The sequence below is a fragment of the Amphibalanus amphitrite genome, unplaced genomic scaffold (genome assembly GCF_019059575.1).
Source record: "Amphibalanus amphitrite isolate SeventyFive unplaced genomic scaffold, NRLGWU_Aamphi_draft 000194F_arrow, whole genome shotgun sequence".
Taxonomy (NCBI): Eukaryota; Metazoa; Arthropoda; class Thecostraca; order Balanomorpha; family Balanidae; genus Amphibalanus; species Amphibalanus amphitrite.
Window position 1 is genome coordinate 657,359 of NW_024881689.1, and position 24,820 is coordinate 682,178.

Sequence of the window (24,820 nt, forward strand, 5' to 3'; positions counted from 1 at the left end):
CAAAGTACAATATAATCACAAAATGACATAGCCTGTTAATGTGAGTACGCATTTTAATATGAAGTCTATCCGTCGCTCAACACATTACAAACTAATATGAGTATAAACGCATATCGAACCTGGACTAGATACAATTCGATGCACACATACAGACTAATAATGCTTTGGGTAGCATGGTACACCACCAATAAAACAAAACTCATGCCGTTACAACGCAGAAGACCAGAAAATAGCGCTCAGCTACAAATAGCTGCAAAATCGACATTACACAAATCACAAACTAGTCTAGAGCTCACACAGCATCAGTGCAAAAGCTCGGTTCACACTGACAAAAGCTCCTCCTAACCGTCTACCTATCCAATGAGCGACTGTTCCGCTTGCCACCGCTGAGCGAACTGACAACCCCGAGGGCACCTCCCCTCGGCAGAAACCCAACTGTACACTGTACAAACTACCTGCCTTTGACTGTGCCAATGGTCCAACAGAATGGTCCGCCATATCCCCTCATAAGCAACCCTGGTCCTAGTGATGCGACTGTGGAAAATCTCGCCTCTGGGTGGAAACGATCGACCTACCGAGCGACCGCACAGGCTTCGTCAGGTCAATACCCTATGGAATGAGTTCTATTCCAGCGCATTAAGCCGGAATGCTAGCGGAGCTCTGTGGCATTCGCTCGGCAGCTCGGTCGATTTCTCTCGGCCGCGAGTGCGGCAGATGCCAATGCACGCTCTGTGAATCGTTATTGGCGTGGGCTGAAATCCCGGATCTTGTGTGTGTGTGTGTGGGGGGGGGGGGGGGGGAGCTTAGAGCGCATCCAACGCTAGATGATATATCACCAAGAATCATTACCGCTAAACGATCACCAGCACCAATGGTGATGGTTACCGACTAGTGGTGATTACCAGCGATGATTACAAATGATGGATATCATCATTGATCTTTGGGTATGCGTCAGTGTCGAGTCGTCGACCTCCGCCCCATTACCCACCAACAGAATTAGTCCCCACAACACGACACTTAGACCGATGTTAGTAGGCCCTTTCAACCCCACACCGGGTTAGTCTCAATCCCGCCACACACAATCAACCACTGTAATATGCACCACCACTTACAACTGACGTTAGTCCACCGCACTCCATCACTAGTCTCCTACGGGCCGGGTTAGTCTCTTCCCAAACCATTACACTTGATTTGATGTTAGTCTGCTCCCACAATCTCCAACTGATGATAGCCTTCTCTCAGTACGCTACACAGTCTCTTTGCCACACCAGAATCCCGAGCCAGCTTAGACCAGCCCCCGGGCAAGCCTTGGCGACATTAGACCAGCCTAGGCCAGTCTGGGACAGCCTATGACAATCTAGGCTTGTCTAGGCCGACCTAGACAGCCTAGGATAGCCTGTGACAGACCCAAGACGACCTAAGACCACCCTGGACCAGTCTGTGATAGCTTAGACCACCCTAAGCCAGTCTGCGCCAGTGCAAGATAACCCAGGCCAGCTCCTGGCAGCCTAGACAGTCTAGACTAGCCTGTGCCAGTCTAGGCCAGTCTGTGACAGCCTATGGCCACCTCCGCCCCTCCCGGCCCCCTCAGTAGAAGTCGGCCGACTCTAGCGTCTTGCACTGTCTGCTGAGCGTGGCGTACTGCGAGCCGTTCTGAGCCGTACTCACAGGTCCGGGCGAGTAGCGGCGCGGCAGCGGCAGCGTGCCCGCGCGGTGCTCGTCCAGACGGCCGTTACTGGAACAGGGGGGGGGGGAGGTTACTGGGGCACAATACTGCAGCAGATATACATACGGCAGAATAAATGTCCCAAACATTTGGAGTGGCATCAAGACCAACGGCCATGCCATACCAATATTACAAGCTGTTAGGTATCTGTTACGACCGATTGCTAGCAATATTCGACCAATCGACTCTTTCATTTCAATTCCCACAACCGTCCACCTCACATCCCATCCACCACTCCACCTAATTCCCACCCTGTCTCTCAATTCTACCCCACCAGTCCCCACTCACAGATACAGCAGCGGGCCCTCCCCGTACCCTCTTCCTAATCACTCCCAAAGCTAGAAGAAGCTCCCCCCTCAAATCACTCACAAGGCTAGCTAGTAGAAGCTCCCCCTCCCCTCAAATCACTTCCAAGGCTAGAAGAAGCTCCCCCTTCCCCAATCACTCCCAAGGCTAGAAGAAGCTCCTCCTCCCCTCCCCACTCCCAAGGCTAGAAGAAGCTCATCCTCCCCTCCCCACTCCCAAGGCTAGAAGAAGCTCCTCCCCCTTATCACTCCCAAGGCTAGTAGAAGCTCCCGTCCGCCTCCCCTCAAATCACTCACAAGGCTAAAAGAAGCCCCTCCCCCAATCATTCCCAAGACTAGAAAAAGCTCTTCCTCCCCCAATCACACCCAAGGCTAGGAGAAGCTCCCCCTACCCCCTAATCACTCCCAAGGCTAGAAGAAGCACATTCCTCCCCCAATCACTCACAAAGCTAGCTGAAGAAGCTCCTCCCTGCCCCTCCCTCACTCACAAGGCGAGCAGATTCCCTCCCCTCCCGTCTCCCTCCCCTCCCCCTCACTCACAAGGCGAGCAGCGGCCCGGAGGGCGGCGCGCCGGTGGGGAACGGCGGTGTGCGGGTCCTCAGGGTGGGTGGCGTGCTGTGGTTACGGGAGGCCAGCAGCGAGCCGTGCGGCGAGGTGCGCGCGGAGCGCAGCGAGCCGCCGCTGCCGGCAGGAGGCGCCGAGGCCACCAGCGGGGGTCGCCGGCCGCCAGACAGGAACGGATCGGCCGTCTCAACGCGCAGGTAGTCGCGACTGAAATCATGGGGGAGGGGAGGGGGGAGGGGTCAGAGGTCATATAGACAGGAACGGGTCGGCAGTCTCCACACGCAGGTAGTCGCGACTGAAAACGCGAGGCAGGGAATGGGGGGGGGGGGGGGTCAGATGGTCAGGTGGGGAAGATCGGGGTTACGAATCTAAAATGGTTCTGACTCAAGGTAAAAATAAACGAACGAATATCTTAGTACTTAAAAAAGCATACGTAGCCTAAATGCTAAGAAATAGTACAGAGTCATGATGAAGTGAACACACACTATCTCTGTCCCTGACAAATAGGCCAGTACGGTGAACAGAATATAGCCTGATTGGCGAATTATTCTCACCGTTTCTGGATGTGTATCCAGGCGTGTGAATCGCACCAGGCCAGGACGGTGAACAGCAGGCCGCAGAGCAGTAGAGCGATCAGCAGAATCGTCATACCCAGCCTGCCATAACGGAGAAACGGTACGGGTCGGTGATCAGACGACCACAGTAGAGCGATTATCAGGATCGTCATACCCAGCCTGGTGGTGGTAGAGGGTGAGGGTCAGTGAATAGACGACAGTAGAGCGATTATAAGGATCGTCATACCCAGCCTGGTGGTGCTAGAGGGATACGGGTCAATCAGCACCCAACAGTCAGACAATCTGAAGATCGGGAGACATTCATTCGACACATAAACTCGGTAGTGGTCGCCAAGGACCTTCTTAGTTCGTTAGTTGTGTGAACTAGGGGGAGAACAGAGCGCGTCAATTGAGAGTCAGGTTCGATCATTAAAGCTGATGACCGTTGAATATGCGAGAAGGGAGACAAAGTTACACACTTGTTCGGTTGGAGGGGAGAAACCTGAAGGAGAATTACATCACTTGGGCAGCAATTCGAGCGGCCGCTTTAATGTTACGGTTACGTGAGATGCCTGACAATACTGCGTTATGCAACCGGACACAACCCGGACACACAACACATCCGGATATCGAACTTCAGGCATCGATTGTCCTCAGGGGCGGTGCTGCTATACACCACAACATAATGTCTCCCATTAACACCAGCCCACTGGCCCAGATCCTATCAAAAGGCGGCGACAGCGGCACTGCTATTAGCCTAGATCGGACATCGATCGCTATTGACGAAAAGTGGGAGTGTCAACAAAGGGAAGCAGTTTATTTCAATACCGAGCGTTTCACAGTTCTACAAAGCATCTTCACGACGGCTTCTTTCAAATGACCTACCTGTCATTGTAATGAGCAATGAACATGCTACCCAAGAACCAACAGTCATCCTTAAAGATTCTTATATAAAACGTCGAATGAAAAGCCGGTAGGATATATCACTGGACTGGCATCCCTACGACTTTTCCGCAGACCATTCTACCGAGTGTTTCTACGACCCATCCTACCGATTATTCCACCATCTACCAAACTCTGTTAGCTCCTGATTGGCTGGTCTAAAAACGGCGACCCGCATTTCCTCCGGAAACGCGACAGCCAGCGCCAAGACACATCGTCCTCCGCCCCAATACTCAAGACAGGGGAGCCGCGAAATGAAGAGCACGAGACTAGCCAGCGCATTTGTGGTTGACTTGTGGAGTAAATGAATAAAAATGACCGACGTGACATCTTCAGCGGCGCTGAAAAACAACGCTCGCTAAACGAAAGCGACGGTAAGAAGTAAGAATGATCCATCTGGCTGAACGATGAAAGCTCTAACTCGGTGAAACTAGATATATCAGGTCACGTTCAGATTATTAGATATCAGCTGCCTGACTTGCTTCGGTTCTGTTGAAGCCAACATAGTTCCGTCGTTCGCAGAACTTCCCAGACAGCGCACTTACAAAACCAATAGTGCAGAGAAAGCTGGATAGATCAGGTGGTGCCGAGGCAATTAGTTATTGACTGTACAAGTGGAAAAATCCTGGACTTGTTACGGTTTACGAACTATATGTATACCTGGAAATGTGCGCAGCAGGCTAACTTGACCTAAACGAAAAGTTAAGGAAGTTGGACGACTTTTGATTCCGATAACAGCATGGTAAACACAGTCAGATGCTTCCGAATTCAGAGCATCAAAATTTCAAACAAATATATTTTAGATGCGCATATTTTAGAAATAATATTTAGATAGTCTGATATAACTGCTACAAATTCGAAATAATTTCATTGCGCAGAAACTTTCCTCAATATTACATAGGCGATCCGTGATACAAATCTAAATTCCGAGCTGCTTGCTTATGCACTTGGTTTTCTCGAAATCTGCGCAACAAGGGGCGAACAAGTATTCACTGCACCGTAAGTCTCAGCCATTCGGGAGCAAATGGAACGATACTTGGCACATAGTTAGGGATTTCAGATTAAGCGGTGGGATACAGATACCTACATAAATACCAGAGAGGATTTAATTTTGTTTATCTTTCATCTGCATTACATCGTTTGAGAAAGACATCATTGGAAAGCGATTCTGGTGCTTAGAATTGATGGATATTAACCTTCGCCCCAGTGGGGGGGGGGGGCATATGTTACCACCCTGTCGCGTTTTTTGCGTGTGAATAAAAAACCGCGGCGCGTAGCGCCGCGCCGCTTGGGGTAGCTTTTGGTACATCAATTTTGGACAATGTGTGAAATTTTTGACCCCAGGTCATGTCAGGTCAGGTCACCAGGTCAAGTTAACCTACCAAGCCTAAAAAAAAGTTTGCAATCATGTCCAGCCTGCAGTGTTTGTCAGAAAGGTTTTAAACTTGGTGGATTGCATGCTGTTATGGGCGCCTACAATTTGTATATCTCGGATTTTTTATATCCGTGACCTAAGGTCAGGTCAGTGGCGTGACCTTACCATTACAAGTCAATGGAAAAAATGAAAATGCCTCTAGATCCGTGTGTACGCATCGGAACAGTCCAAATATTTCAGAATCACAATGATTTAGTCCACTCGTGATGACCAAGGTGTCATTTTTGTTGATAGCCTCTAGACAGGTCATCCGAGGTCACTTGAGGCTACAAACAGTTTTTTGCCAATAACTCGCGATTGGAAAGAGATAGAACGCTGGAGATGGTCTCATTGTGTTTGTCTTGTTAAGACGCATCGACTGATATGCAACATGACCTTTTCCGGTAAGGTCATGACCTTGACCTGAGGTCAAATTTTCAAGTTGACCTTTCAAGGTCAAATTATAGTTCATTCGACGCGTCTCGGCGAGAGGAACACGATTCTGGCAATAGAAATGTCGTGGCTTTTTGAAGTCAAAAGTTATTGTCGAAAACCACTTTTCGTAAAAACAGCTATTTTTGGAGTTTTTGCCCTCTGGAGGCTAAACCGTTGACCTGAGGTCAATATTGATAATGACCTTTTCAAAAGAAGAGTTCAAAAGCTATCGTTTGCTGTTCCATGCGTTTTTCTAGCTACCATAGTTCCTGAGATAGCGGCATGTTTTCTGAAAAATATAATGACAATTGGCAAATTTTGACCTTTGATGACCTCTAGTGACACCCATATTGCTCTAAGGTGAAAAATGACCGAAATACTTTCAAACGTACGCATTGAGAGCTATCGACTGCTTTTTACCGCGTCTTTCTAGCCCTCTTAGTTTTTGAGTTAGAGGTGGGTGGTAACATATGCCCCCCCCCCCCCACTAGGGCGAAGTTGGCTGAGACCGCCACTGGGGCGCGGGTTAAAACAAATTAGCAAGAGCAAGTTTTCATTTATCATGCTAAAATTCGTACCATAGAAGGAGACCAAATATGCTAAGAAATGAGCCCGTCACCCCAGCAAATTAAATGTTAATTCACTTCCGATTGATAAGCCAACACCTCCCCTCTATTGTGAAACTTTCACCTGGGCGACAACACGTCAGTTTACAGCTCTCCCACAGTGGAATAAAATCTCAATCAGCAACATCCCTCTGGAGAGGCCGATGCCATTCGTTTCCATACCCCGATATCAGCACTAGACATTTAACACCCCAGAGATCTCACTGCTCCCGAAACCGCGGCCGCTTCCTAAATCACGTGTCCCAAGTCCCAACCACATCTCAGTACGCCCGGCGACCATTGAAAGTCGTTCACAATGATGCAGAACCACGTGACCTGCTTTCCGGCAGAGGGAGGCAGCACACTCGGATGAGTCACGTGGCTTGGGAGTCACCCGTTGAATGTCGCTGATTGGTTGTATAATGTGACGCATAATACACGCTCGGTAAATATTCGGTCCTCGTCCCGGGTCGAACCAGGAATGGTAATTCGATGGATTTCGTTTGATAAGTTGCGATTACGGTTAACCGAGAACCCTGGGGTCCCAGATCAGCCGCCGAAAACTGACTCGGTGGCGCGACACGTGATTCGATTACCGAGAAATGGCACCACGGGCCAGACAGGGCTTCAGTGCACGGTTAAGGCCAAAATCGCCTGATTCGATGTTGTTGACTCCTGAAGCCCCACAGGCAGGTACTCGGAACATAGGCTTAGATAAAAGCGTGCTTGTATGATAACTAATATCCACGTTCGGTTTCCACAGGCATATATAATAATTAAGCGGCCGAATAAGATTTACTGTGGCATCTCGTGTTGGTTTCAGGGCTTCTTTACATGAATTTAAACCTCACCTATGACCCCACGCCTGTCAGGTGAAAGGTCTCTGTCAATCAATCAATCTCTCATTCTCATTCTGTATCACTCATTGTTTCTGAGCACGTTTAATCGGTCCGTACTCACAGCAGCGGCCGGCAGAGCGCGTTCAGGGCGTCAATGTACTGTTCGTGAACATGTTCACAGTCGAGGGCCTTCTCCATGGTCAGGTAGGCCTGGCGGGTGCGGTTCAGGTCCGATGTCAGAGACTGTACCGCCGGCTCCAGCTATAAGAGAGGGAAATAAAGGGTTAGATTATGTCAGAGACTGTACCGCCGGCTCCAGCTGTGAGAGGGAAATGGAGGGTCAGATTATGTCAGAGATTGAACCAGCTCCCGCTGTAATAGATGGGATAAGGAGTTCAGTTTCTGTCAGAGACTGCAAGTACCATATGCTCTAGCAGCACTTCAGATTCAGGCCAGGTGGGCAGACCTCTTTCCTTACTTGCACCACTTACTCCTGGAAAAGAACAGTATTTGAAAAAATAAAACTATTTGAAAAATAGTTTTATTTCACGAAGTATTTGAAAAGACCCTAGCTCTGCAACGATGATTATTTATTGGTTGCTGGCCGACACTCCGAGAACCGTTAATATTCGGGGGACTACCGCAGGCACAGAGAGCCACTCTAGTTGAAATCCCACAGTGTTCAATAACCTGTATTTTTGGTTCACCGCGTCCGGTATATCTCAGAAGACCGTGTGAGGTTAACGGGCACAGATAGCGGGCATCGAGATCGAGTGACGACGACAGAGCCACCAGCATTAGAGTCGAACACGGGCACAATACCAAATCACCTGACGTCATATTGGTAAGTGAGTTCAAATAACAAGATAACGAGATAACAGACAAGGTAGAAAAGACGAAAGTACAAAGGGATCGTTTACTATGCAGAACAGAGAACAGGATGCTGGATAACACGATAAGCAACATGACAAGACAAACCTCAGTAGAAGGGTTTGAAGAGGTGGTGGCCTCATTCCGACCGGGAGGAAGCCGACATTACATAACGGCTAAATTAGTCGCCTAATGGAAACTTACAGAACGTGCTTACCTAGCGATATGAGCAAGGGAAACCTTCCACCTCGTTTAATATCATTACGGCGGTTACGTAAAGCCAGCTAAGCAACATCACAGGCGCGCTGTCACTTAACGAAATCAAGATAAAAGGTCATCTCAACGCTCCCACCGACCCGCAAAGTTGCACAGGCCGGGCGGTTCCCCAGCAGGCGGCGAATTAACTAGCTACACAAACTCATCAAGTTCAGGACGCCTGTCTTCAGCACTCTCGGCCACCTCGCTGTCTCTGCGTGACGACAGACGCCACTTTTCGCCCTCATATGACGTCATTAGTCCCAAATGACGTCATATGACCACCTCATCAACCGGGCGCCATCTTCACGACTCCCATTGCTCGCAATGTCTACCAACATGTCGCCAAAGAGCGGCACAAACGGACGTATCATTCCGACGGGGAGCTATTGAAGCGACGGCGCTGAGCAGTCCAGGCGGCCGGCGAGTTACCAGGTCACCCCCCTCTGACCCCCCCCCCCCGGGGGAGGGGGGAGGTCAGTGACCTGGTGACCCGGCGGGGCCGTTGACGCTGAGTGGTCAGAGGATGGTATGCCCGTCGGCGGAGCAAAGTTGTGATGAAATCCAGGACTAAATTGCAGCGATGGAATTGCGATTCCACAGCAACGCTCTACTGAGAAACAACTGACCTGTTGGATTAAACAACCAAATAAATATACAGACAAAATAGACGAGCAGAACGCTAAGAAACGTACATAGCTTATCAAGGGAATGATCAGGAATAATAAAAAAGTAAAAACTTACGGGAATGATCAGGAATAATAAAAAAGTAAAAACTTACAACACATTTTCCGAACAGAATTCGAAAAACATCATTGCTGGCCCACTACCCAAACGTTCCGATTACACATCAGGATTCATGAATCTATTCATGCTCTTGCTGCCCCCCCTCTCCCCCCTGACCTCGGCACATGTCAAACCCTCAATCCGCCACGTGACTCCCAGTCACATGGACCCCAGACGGCCCCGGGTACGGATTTACACCCTGAATAGACACCCTGTTAGGAACCGAAGCCGTACGAAAGATCCGCTGACGAGCCAGCCGACATTGATACGTGTATTAGTGGCTCCCTGGGTCAGAGCCGTAAGGATGACCCACTGAGGCTAGGTATGTCCCCGGGCGAAATAAAAAACAGCTGCGTAATGTTGGAATTCAATACTTGCTGTGCTAATGATCATGCAAACATGAATAGAATGCGAAGTGATTTGAATGTAATTCGAATAAAATATAAAAGGTCAGCGGCTTTTATAGATTCATGCGTTCCTCAACGCTCATATCACGGATACTTTCGTGCTGTGAATTTACCTAAAATTGCATAATGATGACTCCTAAGTTTAGCATCGTTAAAAAGCGATTCGATTCGGTTCGATGTTCATTGTTCTTATCTTGGATACTTTCATGATGCGAATTTACCTAAAATAACATAATGATGACTTCCAAGATTAGCACGATGATCAAATAAAAAAAAATATAGGTTAAATCGAACTCCGAGGAGAGCCATTCTCCGAAGAGCGAAGGCAATGTCTACATTTAGAAGTGGAAACGGCAAAGCCTTGAAGAGCGTCCCCGGGTTCACATGACTGGATTTGCGGCGGATCCCAGGGGATGGTTGGAACCGGGTCACATGTGAACTGCCGACGTCAAAATCCCTGGGATAGAGGTAAGTGTATGGCGAACAGAGTGAGGAAAAACAACCGAGGAAGATGGAATGAGGAGAGAGAAATAGGGGCGGAGAAGACAGTAGAGATGAGACAGAGGCGGCACAGATCCACTGCTTTCATCCCCACTTTTACCATTACCCCCTTAGCTAGTTTGCTCCTTCCGGCTTCCACCCTATCTAACCAACATCTTCTCGTTCGTTTCCCTATCTGTTACACTCCCTTTCTTTTTCCTATCATCTCCCTCTCAATCCTCAACCCACGCACAAACAGCGCTGCATCCTCGATGGATTCCAGGAACAACACAAAACCAAAAACCACGTCCGGGTGTAAACTTATGAACGAAAACTATATTCAAAGCAAGTATAAAGCTACTGCCGCGGGCGAGAGCACCTTATGTAACCGGCGACTTCAGTGTCTGCTTGGTAAGTTTCCGCAGAAACACCGCCGCCGGAAATGTAGATAAGAGTTGGACGAGTGTTTCATTATTGAGTTCCGAGAAAACCTCGCATGGGGTGACCGTAGTGCACAGGTTTAGCCAGGTATCCGGTGACAGCCTTAGCAGTTTTGGGTTACACCTGAGCAGAAAAGGCGGATGTGTGTCTTTTTTTGGGAGATAAATCGACTCAAGGTGTCCTAAACGGTGCTTGATTGCTTTTCCACTACATCCCGGTTTTCTATACTAGTTTGCAATTACAAATCTAGGAATCTCCTTCCACATGATATGCAGTAGAGTTGCAAAGTTTTCCCCAAAGGCTGCTACCGGCACCGCCCCGCCCCACAAAAAATTCCTGGGATACCGGCATGCTACCACGCCCCAAGCAAAAAAAACCGCCAAATTACCGGCATACTAAAAAAACCTGCATTCTTGATTCTAGCTTACCCCTGCAAGAGATGCCACATTTTGGCAGTTTCAGTGCCCCTCCCACCCAACAGCCATCCATTGTCCAACCACAAATACCAGCAGGCTGATTTTGGCTGAGTTGGCCCCACAAATACCCAAAATTTTGAAACTCAATTCCAGTCTATAGCTGTTAAAATATCACCCGTAATCAAAGAAGTATTGCCTACAAAAAACTATTACGTTCATCAAAAAGGTGTGGACAAAAAGGACTTGAATTACTGAAATGTGTTTTTGAAGACTGGACAGTGAGCAGTAATCACATTTACATTTCACAGGTGTTCTACTTTTCCATATTCTCCTAAAATGTTGCAGGCACCAGCCAAATGTTTAAAATCTAGATGGTCAAAACATAGGTAAGCAAGTAGGTACAGATTCGGCCATCTTCCTAACTGAGGAGGCGAGATCAACATCTACTTTTTCCTATCCACTATGGCTTGCTGGTTCGTGAATAAGATACGAATCATGTAAAAAATGTGTTAATAACTCACTGGTCCTGAGAATAGTCACCAAATAATATGTATAAAAACGATATCTTCCATCCTCTCCAACCTCAAGCGGGAACAAACACAAGGGCATCGATTTCGAAACAGATGCGCCATAACAGAGGCTTTTAACCAGCTGATTAAAACGCTGCAAAAAAATGTTTAACGACTGCAAGCCACCGCCTCGTGAATGATAATATTGATAAAAATAATCCAACACAATATTAAATTATAATGAAATCAACATTGTAGTGTAATTCACTACAAAGAAATTCATTTCTCTTCAGTTATTCAGCCAAAAGGGTATATGAATAAATATTACGTCATCAGATTACATCCATTCATTAGGGGAAAGAGAATCTTAAAAGTAAATCCTTGGTTGTCTAATTATTGCGCCACTTTGTGTCAATTTTGCCTGCATGATGTGTTTTCTTGTAAAGATAAGACAAAATGCCAGTTCAAATCCATTTTCATTTAATTATGGGACCAAAGTCAGGCTCAGGGCTACCTAACACCTGCCTTTTCAGCTGGATTTTCAGTGTCAAATTCTTTGTAGAGTTTCTCAGACCACATCTCATGATCTCAGGACTCAAGGCCAGTTTCCAAACATTGTGTTTTTTGGTGTTTTGATTCTGCCTTTTCCCCTAGGGAATGTTGTCATGAACATTTATTTATTTTATTGTGCTATACGTATTACCTACCATTAGACTTACTAGTTTATCGTGCTTTTGCAACATGAATGAGTATTCTTCCTTTTATAGACCACAGTAGATTCTTGACAATTCTTATGATAACCAAGCCTGTGAATTGTGTGAAATGCTGAGGTCCATGTGTTACCCCTACACTTAGCAATGGAACTTCTACCACAAAATGTATCTTGCAGTGGCTAGCTAATATTGCTGTTACTACAATTTGAGAGCCTCTTAGTGTCCAAAGTTTGAATCATTTGCTGATAATTTTTTTGCACAAAATCAAAAATACCGGCATGCTACCGGCAAGACATGCCAGATACCACGAATAAACCTGCGGTAGTGAAAAATTACCGGCATGCCGGTAGTGCGGTAGGGAAATTTTGCAACTCTAATATGCAGTTTCTGCAGTCAACAACACTTGAAATCTGAAACATGATATTGTCTATACGAAACACTAAAATCTGGTGAAGAAAATGTATTCGCAAACATTTACCGGTACCCGAAAAAAAAACTGATTTTTAAACAACTTTTAGGAAGCACTTTGACTTTCAGTGCTGATCGTCGCTAAGCTGTGCCAATCGTAAAACACTTTTCTTCGACGAGCTATCGTATAAATTACACACAGTACTTATTACAGACATTCTAAAGGCCGGAACACAGCACACGCTTGCAAATCGCGTCGAACTCGCGTCAAGCGCGGAAATCGCTTCGTCCGCTGAGTTTTCACTTGCAATTCAGCTCACAACCCGCGTCGAAAACGCGTCCCGCTTGGAAAACGCTTTGCGCTCCCAACTCGCGGCTGAAACGCGTTGATTATTGATTACACATGACCTTTGCACGTGACATCTTAGCATATCCATGCGTCTGTTTCATGACAAAATTTTATGCGGCGTTCTTTCGATGAAAATTTTTTAGCTTTGGTGTTTTAAGTGACCTTCTCCTCGATCATTGATTAAAATCAGCACAGGTTAAATGTTACTTTCTTTTGTAGGAAATTCCTTAAAAACAGTTGATGCCATGCCACACAGGTAGTTCATCATGCCACACTGGAACTTAACTATAATTTGTTCAGTCAATTTTAGTATTTTAGTCAGTATTTGTTTGCCACGTATCATGGTCACAATCGGTTGTTCAGAAGTTTTTCAAACGAATACAACACCGCTCTTGCAAATCTAACAACTGTTATCGTTCAATCTAATATAGCAATTCATTCAATCCAACGATTGCCATCCGTAAGCAAACTACATGTTTCTCCTTTTGCGTTATGCAAATCACAGCAGAGTAGAGAGGCCGAGAGAGAGACAATTCGCAGTAGAGGCCAATAAGATTCTTTGGGAAGAGACAAATCCAATGATACCCAGTTTTACCTTCTCAGGTCAGTCATTGACCTTCCAGGTCAGGTCAAACTAAAAAATGTTGCTGTTTTGGGTCACCGTTGGATATCAAGTGCGCTGCTCATCTAGGTACCGATGACGATGCCGTTTTCTGGTGCCAAGCCAGCTAGAACCTCTTTGTCACACTATCCGACCAGGTTTTTGCTGTTGAGGTCATTTCAGGTCAAGTTAGGTCAAAGTTAATGATATGTGTTTGCATGTCTGTTAGTGTATGTGTGTATACTGATGTGTGCACCGATTGTTTATGTGTCCATATTACATGAGATCATGAAATGAGGTTTTACCAAAAATACAGTCAAAGAAACTTCACGAAAAGTAAATTCAGCTTGCCTAAATCGCAATGATTTTAGATGACATAGGTTGACCTTGACCCTGACCTTGACATCTGTACATCGTCGAACAACATGTTCCATGATAGGTGGAAGGTAAGACTGGCAAAAAAGGCCGAAATCAAGGTGTCAAAAGCTTACAAGACCCATAGCCAACGCAAGATATTAGGCATTTGTCAGTTGGGTCATGACATGACCTGAAGAACAAGGTCATATGTCCGAAACCAAAAACCACAGAAACCTAAAAGTTTCAGTGGACATCAAGAAAGGATAGAGGAGCAGCTATACGAAATCAGGCTTCTAGCTCTAAACATGTTGAGTGCAGAGCAGAAAAACTACCTGGGGGAGGGGGGAGGAGGGTGGCAACCACCTCCTCCCCCCCCCCATGTGCGGGCGAGGGTTAACATGACATTGCAGTCTTGTTTAACTTTCGAGTAAACGTGTTGCTCATGATATTTTCATTATTTTGTCAAAAATAGAGAACAGCCTATAAATTTACAAACGTAAAATGTTTAACCCTCGCCGGCCGGACCTATTGGTTTTCTTGTTTCTACATACGCGCCGGCCGAGGGGGGGGGGGGCGGGTACGACCCCCCTCGCCGTTTCGACCCTGGTGGAGAAGCTAGCGCGCCGCGGAAAAAAACGAGCGTGTGCGCCGTTGAAAGACGCAGAGATTGATACCCGATTTTTAAGGTCCTAGGTCAACCGGTGACCTCTGAGGTCAGGTCAAGTGCCCCAAGGTACGGTTCAGTTTTTGGTGAATAACTTCGCAAAAAAGGCCGCAGAGCCGCGATTTTGGCAGCATCGTGCTCGCCTCGCTCAGGCGCGTCGAATGATATACTTTTTGTTTGGGTGAGGTCAACTTGGGGTGTTGACCTCAGGTCACGGTCAGGTCCCCCAGGTCACGCACCCCCAGCACCCCCGGGTCACGAAATCGGTCGAAGTAGGTCATGTCGCATATCATTCGATTCGGCAGGTCTTCCTAAGTCCATTGGTGGCTTTCCCGACTCGCCAGTTCAATTTGATCGGAAGTTATTGACGAAAAACTAATATGACCCTAATGACGTCATAAATGACGTCACGCAAGGTCAACATTGCAAAAGTGACGCATCTAACCTTACAAGGAGTGCACCAAGTGCCCTTTGACTTATAATGGTGAGGTCACGAAAATGACCTGACCTCATATGACCTTTAGGAAAAATCCGAGATATACATACAAGTTGTGAGACTAGTAATGGATATTAGATCCTGCAAGTTTCATTTCCCTGTGACATCTCCTCTGGCAGTGAGGGCGTTGCAAAGTTGCGACATCTGAAGACCGTGCAGAGGTTCACTTATGACGTCATAAGTCAGTGACCTGACCTGACCCAAAAATGCGGTTGGTGTCAAAAGGTCCGGCTTGAATCAAAGGTCAGGTATGCCAAGTTTAAGCTCTCTATCGCCAGCGTGTTCGGAGCTATCGCGAAAAACCCTATGGGGGGAGGAGGCAGCACCCGCCCCCCTCAGCCGGCGAGGGCTAATGCCTACAGAAAAAATTAAGTGGGAGATTCAACTACAGGATTGAATTGCAGCTAAATCACGGCATAATTTGGAAGTTAGATGAAATTCCTCTTGGTTTTCTACGAAACCACTTAGCCCTCGCCCGCACATGGCGGGCGGTTACCACCCCCAGGTAGTTTTTATGCTCTGAACTAAATATTTTAAAAGCTAGAACCCTGATTTTTCGTATAGCTGCTTCTCTATCCTTTCTCAGCGTCCAATTAAAATTGCAAGTTTCTATGGTTTTTGGTTTCGGATATATGACATTGTTCTTCAGGTCATGTCATGACCCAAATGACCAATACCCAATATCTTGCGTTGGCTATGGGTCTTTTTAAGCTTATTTCCAAAATGCCTTGAAATATTTTTGAAGCTTACCACGCCCCGTATTTGTGGTTCAGCCTACGAAACAATCCTGGCCCCAAGTAAAGTTAACGCAAGAGTATCTTTGCTGAAACGAGCGTGTGCGCCATTACGAGACGCAGCGATTGGTACCCGATTTTAAGGTCCCAAGACAACCGGTGACCTCTGAGGTAGGTCAAGTGGCCCAAGGAGCGGGTTCGGTTTTTTGGTAGGGGAGGATGGGGTAATTTGGCCGCTTTTTTAGGAAGCGCTGTAGCTCGAAATTGGCGACATACTTCTGCACTCTCAAGGCTGGCAGGTGTAGCATTCATTTTATTTTCTTATACGGCAAGCTGAAAATGATAGAGCAACTACTTACGGCTGAATTTTGTCGTTCTACAAAGGTCTGCAAAGCGGCTAAATTGCCTCGCTGGCAGGGTTGTTTGGCCGGTGGGGTAGAGCAATTTGGCCGGAGGTATTTAATTTGAGGCCTGGATTTTATGTTACGGGCAAGTCAGCTTCAGCACCAGCAATGACATGTGTCCTTTACGCATTTTTAGGCTGACTCGATGTCGGACGTATCTTCGAATGATTTTGACTCAGGTCTTATTTCAGCATTTTCCTGCACAAATGAAAATGCGTTTCCTTAGCATACACTGCTAAATAAAACATTTGCATTTTGTTTGTGGTGAGAAAAACGTTAGGTAACTGTTAATTCTAGTAAGGAAATAATCGACTAATTTCAATTAAAAAATTATTAGCAATCAAAGAAACTACTCAACTCAGTCTCAAATCCTCACATCTCATAGGCCTCCGATGTCTGCAAACGAGTTGTTAATAGTGTTTACTAGCTGGAGATGTGACTATCAGTTTGGCTTGAGCAGATCCCCAGCAACTTCGTCGTGCTGCTTTGCGCAGTGTCTTGATGAGCCCCTAGGAGACAGACTGTGCCGCAATGCCACCGCCAACGGCTATAAACCCAACCAGCTCTGTACGACGACCTTATCATTACATAGGTTGTGGAACCGGGAACGGGGGGGGGGGGCACCGGGGCACCGTGACCCCTTGATTTTGCCATTTTAACATTAGCCCTATGGGTGTTGCATGGAAAGAATGAGCAGTGCCCCCCCTTAATTTAAGGTGTTTCGCCGCTACTGCTTATCAAGTCGGCCGTTCCAACTTAGCGATCCTGAGAGCACCGTCAAAGCTGTTCCACTAGCACCGGCAAAATTACCCCGCATTGCCTTTCTGAAAAGTTTTGTCTACAAAGTCGTTATGGTTTTACGGAAATACATGAAATTACTCTTGAAAACGCTGAACATCCTAAGCAATGGGACCACAATGTCAAAATTTGTCTACAGCCCGAATTCTACATGCCAGGCATATAATTTTTCGAACGGAAGTAAAAGCTGCCATTTTCTAATCAAATTTATGTTTTACTGATTTTGAAGAAAATTACGAAGGGGAGATTTTTGAGAAAAAAAAATCCACGGACTCCTCAACTTATGTTGACCGCAGTACAAGATTCGTGTTTAGATTTTTTAAACATCGAAATATTAAAACTAAACTATTTAATACGTTGTACGTATAAAATTGTCAATCAAATGAATACCGATGTGCTGAAAGCAGGAGGCCACGCCAGTATTTAGTTAAAATTGCCGTAAGCCAAGGTGCTTTATTTGGTTTCCATGGTAACTGACGCTATTACGCTTGCATTTCGCGAGCAGAGAAGCTGAAAAGTTGAAACAGATTCAACTTTTCAGCTTGCAAATCGCGCCGGACTGATTTAGCTTGCGTTTCGCTTGCGATTTGCTCGCGTTTTCCGAGCAGGATCCGGCGTGATTTCGCGGCGTAAAAGCGAGACGACCTGCGTGTTGGGAGCTGAAAATATGCCATGTATTGCAATGGGAAAAGCGAGACGCGATTTGCGAGCTTAAAGGCCGGAACACAGCTTTTAAGCTCGCAAATCGCGTCTCGCTTCCCCCATTGCAATACATGGCATATTTTCAGCTCCCAACACGCAGGTCGTCTCGCTTTTACGCCGCGAAATCACGCCGGATCCCGCTCGGAAAACGCGAGCGAAACGCGAGCGAAACGCAAGCAAAATCAGTCCGGCGCGGGTTGCAAGCTGAAAAGTTGAATCTGTTTCAACTTTTCAGCTTCTCTGCTCGCGAAATGCAAGCGTAATAGCGTCAGTAACCATGGAAACCAAATAAAGCACCTTGGCTTACGGCAATTTTAACTAAATACCGGCGTGGTCTCCTGCTTTCAGCACATCGGTATTCATTTGATTGACAATTTTATACGTAAAATCATAGACCTCTGTACACCTAATCATAGACCTCATAGTACCTCTGGTGTACAGAGGTCTATGGTAAAATGTATTAAATTGTTTAATTTTTATGTTTCGATGTTTAAAGAAATCTTAACAAGTATCTTGTACTGCGGTCAATGCATAAAATGAGGAATCCGTGGATTTTTTTTCTTCAAAAACCTCCCCTTCGTAATTTTCTTCAAAATCAGTAAACAAAAATTTGATTAGAAAATTGTAACTTTTACTTCCGTTCGAAAAATTATATGCCTGGCATGTAAAAATCGGGCTGTAGACAATTTTTGACATTGTGGTCCCATTGCTTAGATGTTCAGCGTTTCAAGAGTAATTTCATCTATTTCCGTAAAACCAAACGACTTTGTAGACAAAACTTTTCAGAATGGCAATGCGGGGTAATTTTGCCGGTGCTAGTGGAACAGCTTTGACGGTGCTCTCAGGATCGCTATGCTGGAACGGCCGACTTGATAAGCAGTAGCGGCGAAACACCTTCAATTAACCCGGCAGTTGCTGGGGTATTTCGCCACCCACCGTTTGCTGGGGGCGGGGGGGCGTTAAACGCCCCCAGCCGATAACTCGAGAACCAATAGGCGCAGCGAAATGCACGAGGCGGCAAACGAAAGAACGCGACGAGACGCTTCAGATGGGTACTTAAAAGTTGATTTTGAGGTCACAGGTCGGGTCAAGGTCAGGTCAAACACCTGAAATCGGGCTTTCAGTAGCATGAACTTCAGGACTTCGCAATGGGCGCCTCTCGTCATAAACTCTGTCAAAACGGTGCACAATCCATCATATAAGGCCTACAAGAGTGCCAGCTCCATGTAGGGGTCAGTCAAGCATAGGTCAGGGTCAAGGTCAGGTCAACCGGGTAGGCACATATCCCCGAAAATCAAAACTGATATTCGCAGCCTGTGACACATGTTTTATAGGTAATTTTGGGCGTAGAACACGATGGTGACATTCATTTTATCATATGTGTACGTGTTTGGCTCAAAAAGTTCAATTAAAGAAATGCACGTATCATGGTCGTGAAGTAGTCACGAGAAATTGCCAAGATTCAGTTCAAGATTTTGGAAAATGCGGAACGATAATCAATAATCGAAGATAGCCATCTGATTGTTCATGGTATTGGCAGTCTAATGGCGTTTACCGCATGTCTGTATGTCTATTCTGTGATTTTATATGATTTTTTTAAATATATGCCGTTTTTGGTCGAAAACTCAGAAATCATGACGTCACTAAAACCTCGATATCTCAAAAATTTTCCGACCGATTTTTTTGAAACTTTGTCACAATACACTTCAATCAATTTCCTACAGGTACCCAAAATTTGGCGCGCCTGCGGCGCGCCGTTTTTATGCTATGGCCCGGCGAAAAAAGTGGGGGCGTTTAACACCCCCCCCCAGCAACTCGCGGGTTAAGGGGGGCACTGCCCATTCTTTCCATGCAACACCCATAGGGCTTATGTTACAATGACAAAATCAAGGGGGGCCGGTGCCCCCCCCCCGTTCCCGGTTCCGCCACTTATGTAATGATAAGGTCGTCGTACCGAGCTGGTTGGGTTTATAGCCGTTGGCGGTGGCATGGCGGCACAGTCTGTCTCCTAGGCGCTCATCAAGACGCAGCTCAAAGCAGCACGACGAAGTTGCTAGGCCTCTGCTCAAACCAAACTGATAGTCACATCTCCAGCTAGTAAACACTATTAACAACTCGTTTGCAGACATCGGAGGCTTATGAGATATGAGGATTTGAGACTGAGCTGAGTAGTTTCTTTGATTGCTAAGAATTTTTTAATTGAAATTAGTCGATTATTTCCTGACTAGAATAAACAGTTAACGTTTTTTTTTTTCACCACAAATAAAATGCAAATGTTTGATTTAGCAGTGTATGCTAAGGAAGCGCATTTTCAGTTGTGCAGGAAAATGCTGAAATAAGACCTGAGTCAAAATCATTCGAAGATAAGTCCGACATCGAGTCAGCCTAAAAATGCGTTAAGGACACATGTCATTGATGGCGCTGAAGCTGACTTGCCCGTAACATAAAATCCAGGCCTCAAATTAACACCGGCCAAATTGCTCTACCCCACCGGCAAAATAACCCTGCTAGCGGGGCAACTTAGCCACTTTGCAGACCTTTGTAGAACGACAAAATTCAAGCATAAGTAGTTGCTCTATCATTTTCAGCTTGCTGTTTAAGAAAGTAAAATGAATGCTACACCTGCCAGCCTTGAGAGAGTGCAGAAGTATTGTCGCCAATTTCGAGCTACAGCGGGGGCGCGGGTTAAACAGGGGCGCGGGTTAAATAAGACTGCAATGTCATGTTATTGTTAACCCTCGCCCGCACATCGGGGGAGGAGGAGGTTGCCATCCTCCCCCCCCCCCCCCCCAGGTAGTTTTTCTGCTCTGCACTCAACATTTTTAGAGCTAGAAGCCTGGTTTCGTATAGCTGCTCCTCTATCCTTTCTTGATGTCCACTGAAAAATGTTAAGCTTCTGTGGTTTTTGGTTTCGGAGATATGACCTTGTTCTTCAGGTCATGTCATGACCCAAATGACAAATACCTAATATCTTGCGTTGGCTATGGGTCTTGTCAGCTTTTGACACCTTGATTTCAGCCTTTTTTTGCCAGTCTTACCTTCCACCTATCATGGAACATGTTGTTCGACGATGTACAGATGTCAAGGTCAGGGTCAAGGTCAACCTATGTCATCTAAAATCATTGCGATTTAGGCAAGCTGAATTTACTTTTCGTGAAGTTTCTTTGACTGTATTTTTGGTAAAACCTTCTCATTTCATGATTTCATGTAATATGGACACATAAACAATCGGTGCACACATCAGTACACACACATACACTCACAGACATGCAAACACATATCATTGACCTTGACCTAACTTGACCTGAAATGACCTCAGCAGCAAAAACCTAGTCGGATAGTGTGACAAAGAGGTCCTAGCTGGCTTGGCACCACAAAACAGCATCGTCATCGGTACCTATATGATGAGCAGCGCACTTGATATCCAACGGTGACCCAAAACAGCAACATTTTTTAGTTTGACCTGACTTGGAAGGTTAATGACTGACCTGATAACCCTCGCCGGCACAGGCCATTTTGCGTCCTTCGACGGCACAAGGGGGGGGGGGGTGGTACGACCCCCCTCGCGTTTGGCCCCTGATCGAGCTAGAGCTTCGCAGAAAAAACGAGCGTGTTGCCCGTCACGAGAGGAAGCCGATGATACCCAATCTTAAGGTCCTAGGTCATCGGGTGACCTTCCAGGTCAGGTCAATGACCCGAAAACCGGGAAAATCGTGACCTGTTAGAAAGTCGTAAAGTGTGGCTTCTATGTGGTTTTCCGGGGTGCTGATCACGAATATCGTGTTAGTTTTGATCAGAGATGATGTCTTTAGGCATTTAGACCAGGTCGGGTCAGGTCAGGTCAGGTCAACCGGTAGGGGTTGTGACGGGTATTCGTAATAGGTGTCAACCGCCTCTGACAGCTTCGTAACATGTTACGAAGGCACCAAAACTACTTCGTAAATGTTCAAATGGTTGCTAAATTCGAATTCAGCTCCAAAAACTAGCCTAGAAACATGTAAAACTCAAAAAGTGAAACGAGGTCACCAGAGGTCACCAAAGGTCAATGACCTGACCTGACCTTCAGGTGACCTTGACACCCACCCTAATGTATGGGAGCAACATCAAATCACATGTTGGAACGTTTGAAACCACGAAAAGCTTGCAAACGCGCGGCTAATGCGAGCCGACATACGCCGAATCGCGATTCCGGCCAAACATGGTCTCGGAAAAGAGGTCACAGGTCAAAGGTCATTTGGGTCAGGGTCATAAAATTGAGCAATGCGAGGGTACTGAAAGTTTCGTCGCGATCGGCCGCTTTTTACGCGAGTTATTCGCGAAAAACCTTAGGGGGGTTGCATCAACCCCCCCCCCCCCTGTGCCGGCGAGGGATAAGGTAAAACTGGGTATCATTGAATTTGTCTCTTCCCAAAGAATCTTTTTGGTCTCTACCGCGAAGCTTTATCTCCAACAGGAACGAAATGGCGCGGGAGGATGGCACCCCCCCCCCATGTGCGTTCTAGGATGGGAAAATGGCATGTGCGGGCGAGGATTAAGTATATCCTGTGACAGTGGCGGATCCAGGGGAGAGCAAATAGGGCATTTGCCCCTCCCAAACGGCAAAATTTTAACATTACGCCTATAGACGGTGCATGGAAAGAAACGCTAACTGTTATGGTTTGCCGCTCCCAAAACTCTGAGCTGGATCCGCCAGTGTCCTGTGATTTGCATAACGCAAAAGGAGAGACATGTAGTTTACTTACGGATGGTAATCGTTGGATTATTAGATTGAATGAATTGCTAGATTAGATTGAACGATAACAGTTTTTAGATTTGCAAGAGCGGTGATGTATTCGTTTGGAAAACTTCTGAATAACCGATTGTGACCATGATACGTGGCAAACAAATACTGACTAAAATACTAAAATTGACTGAACAAATTATAGTTAAGTTCCAATGTGGCATGATGAACTACCTGTGTGGCATGGCATCAACTGTTTTTAAGGAATTTCCTACAAAAGAAAGTAACATTTAACCTGTGCTGATTTTAATCAATGATCGAGGAGAACGTCATTTAAAATACCAAAGCTAAAAAAAATTTCATCGAAAGAACGCCGCATAAAATTTTATCATGAAACAGACGCATGGATATGCTAAGATGTCACGTGCAAAGGTCAAGTGTAATCAATAATCAACGCGTTTCAGCCGCGAGTTGGGAGCGCAAAGCGTTTTCCAAGCGGGACGCGTTTTCGACGCGAGTTGTGAGCTGAATTGCAAGTGAAAACACAGCGAACGAAGCGATTTCCGCGCTTGACGCGAGTTCGACGCGATTTGCAAGCGAGTGCTGTGTTCCGGCCTTTAAAGCTGTGTTCCGGCCTTAAGGGGTCTTTATCTTACGTAACATCAGAAACCCATGCCAGGTGCGTCATCACTTAGCGACTATACGACCCATTAATGATCTCCGATGTCGTTATTCCCATTAATCGGGTATGTAAACGGCTCTTAAATGCATCAATTATCGAAAGTGATCATGCGTCACTGCCTGGTCATATCCGTAATTTCGTTTGCATCCTGATTGGTGCCCACGTCAAAATCGCAGAACTGGGGACCTGCAGAGCTGCGCCTGCACAAACTGCGCTGCAGTTCACGACTTCGCTCTAATGCCGGCTATTTTATCAGTTACATATCACAGACTAGTAGGTATGTTTGATTTAGGCAACTTAAAAACATTCAATGCCGTAAGTTCTAATTACTTAGGTGTCCGTCGTGGGACGCTGGTGACCTACTACTTCATGACATCTTTAAAATCCCTTACGAGCCAAAACATCTAACCCCTCTAGCTCCCCGCAGCTCCCCACTATTCCTGTGGGTAGTAAGTAGTAACCACCGCTACCCACATAAGAACACTACTCATCACCTACCGGAGGGGTAGTGCCCACTACTACCCACCCGCTGTGAAGGGTAGTACCCTTTAGTTCCTCCTATTCCCATGAGTCAATGGCAGTGTTCCTTGATCTATTCCACACTGTTATAGTTAATGGACAGTACACACAATACCCCCCACCCGCTACTACCCACCTGTTGCGAGGGGTAGTACTTGACGGCAACCTCGTACACCTCTCTGACGCTCCTCTCCAGCTCCGCGGCGCTCTGCTCTCCCTTGGTCAGCTGCTCTGTCCAGGGAGAGGGCCGCTGCGGTCGGCTACAGTTGAGGTAATACTCCACGGCAGAGTCGGAGATGGACGGAGGAAACTCGTCCCGGAGAGAGTAACGGACGGCGGCGTCCGGCCACACGCAAAAATCGGCTATACCCTGGGGGAGAGGGGGCAGAGAGGTCAGAGGAGGGGGAGAGAGAGAGGGAGAGAGAGAGAGAGAGAGAGGGAGAGGGAGAGGGAGGGAGAGAGAGAGAGAGAGAGAGAGAGAGAGAGAGAGAGAGAGAGAGAGAGGGGGGGGTTATACGGGGAGCAAGTGTTACAGGGGACGTACTCCACACCGCAAACCGAGGCGAGGTCACGGGCCACACACAGAAAGTAAGTAGGTTATGCCCGGAGGGAGAGATAGGTCAGGGTACATACAGGGGTCTGGGGGACGTACTCCATAGCGAATCCCGAGCCGACACGACCGGACCGTATGCAGATATGGGGCATGCCATGAGGGAAGAGGGGAAAGGTCAAAGGGGAGAGAAACCCGAGGCCAGTTCACGCAACACTTCACAACTTCAAGTATCAGTCGAATTAACCAAATCATGTAGAAAACAATTTTCTTTTACAAGTTTAAAATACATTTAGCTCGAATGTTTGAATGGACTGATTGACAGAGCCGGAGCCGACGCTAAGCAGAGCTTGTTGCGTAGACCCCTACATTCTACCGTCCATTTGCGCTAATTCGGGTAACGGGAGAATTCAGATTCCAAAGTCGCTCGTCAAGGAGCCGGACACGGCCTGCCCCACTCAACTAATCTCAATTGGTTGCGGCCGCTCCCACCAACCGCAAACTATCGCCGTCAAGAGCTTCATAATACCTAACCCCGAGCGCCTCGAACCCGGGATCTCACCACCGGGAGTCCA

The 24,820-nt window shown here is 46.7% G+C and overlaps 1 protein-coding gene across 1 annotated transcript in view; it reads right to left on the bottom strand.

The window, feature by feature from the left end:
• LOC122384630 (protein tweety-like) overlaps nucleotides 1-24,820 on the bottom strand; it is a 57,880-nt gene that overhangs the window by 8,206 nt on the left and 24,854 nt on the right. Inside the window, exons 9-13 of the mRNA XM_043372227.1 lie at nucleotides 23,832-24,065; nucleotides 7,506-7,645; nucleotides 3,150-3,251; nucleotides 2,572-2,802; nucleotides 1,669-1,735 (exon numbers count right to left, since the gene is read on the bottom strand). Coding sequence (XP_043228162.1) covers nucleotides 1,669-1,735; nucleotides 2,572-2,802; nucleotides 3,150-3,251; nucleotides 7,506-7,645; nucleotides 23,832-24,065 — 774 coding nt within the window. The remainder of the gene's footprint in view (nucleotides 1-1,668; nucleotides 1,736-2,571; nucleotides 2,803-3,149; nucleotides 3,252-7,505; nucleotides 7,646-23,831; nucleotides 24,066-24,820) is intronic.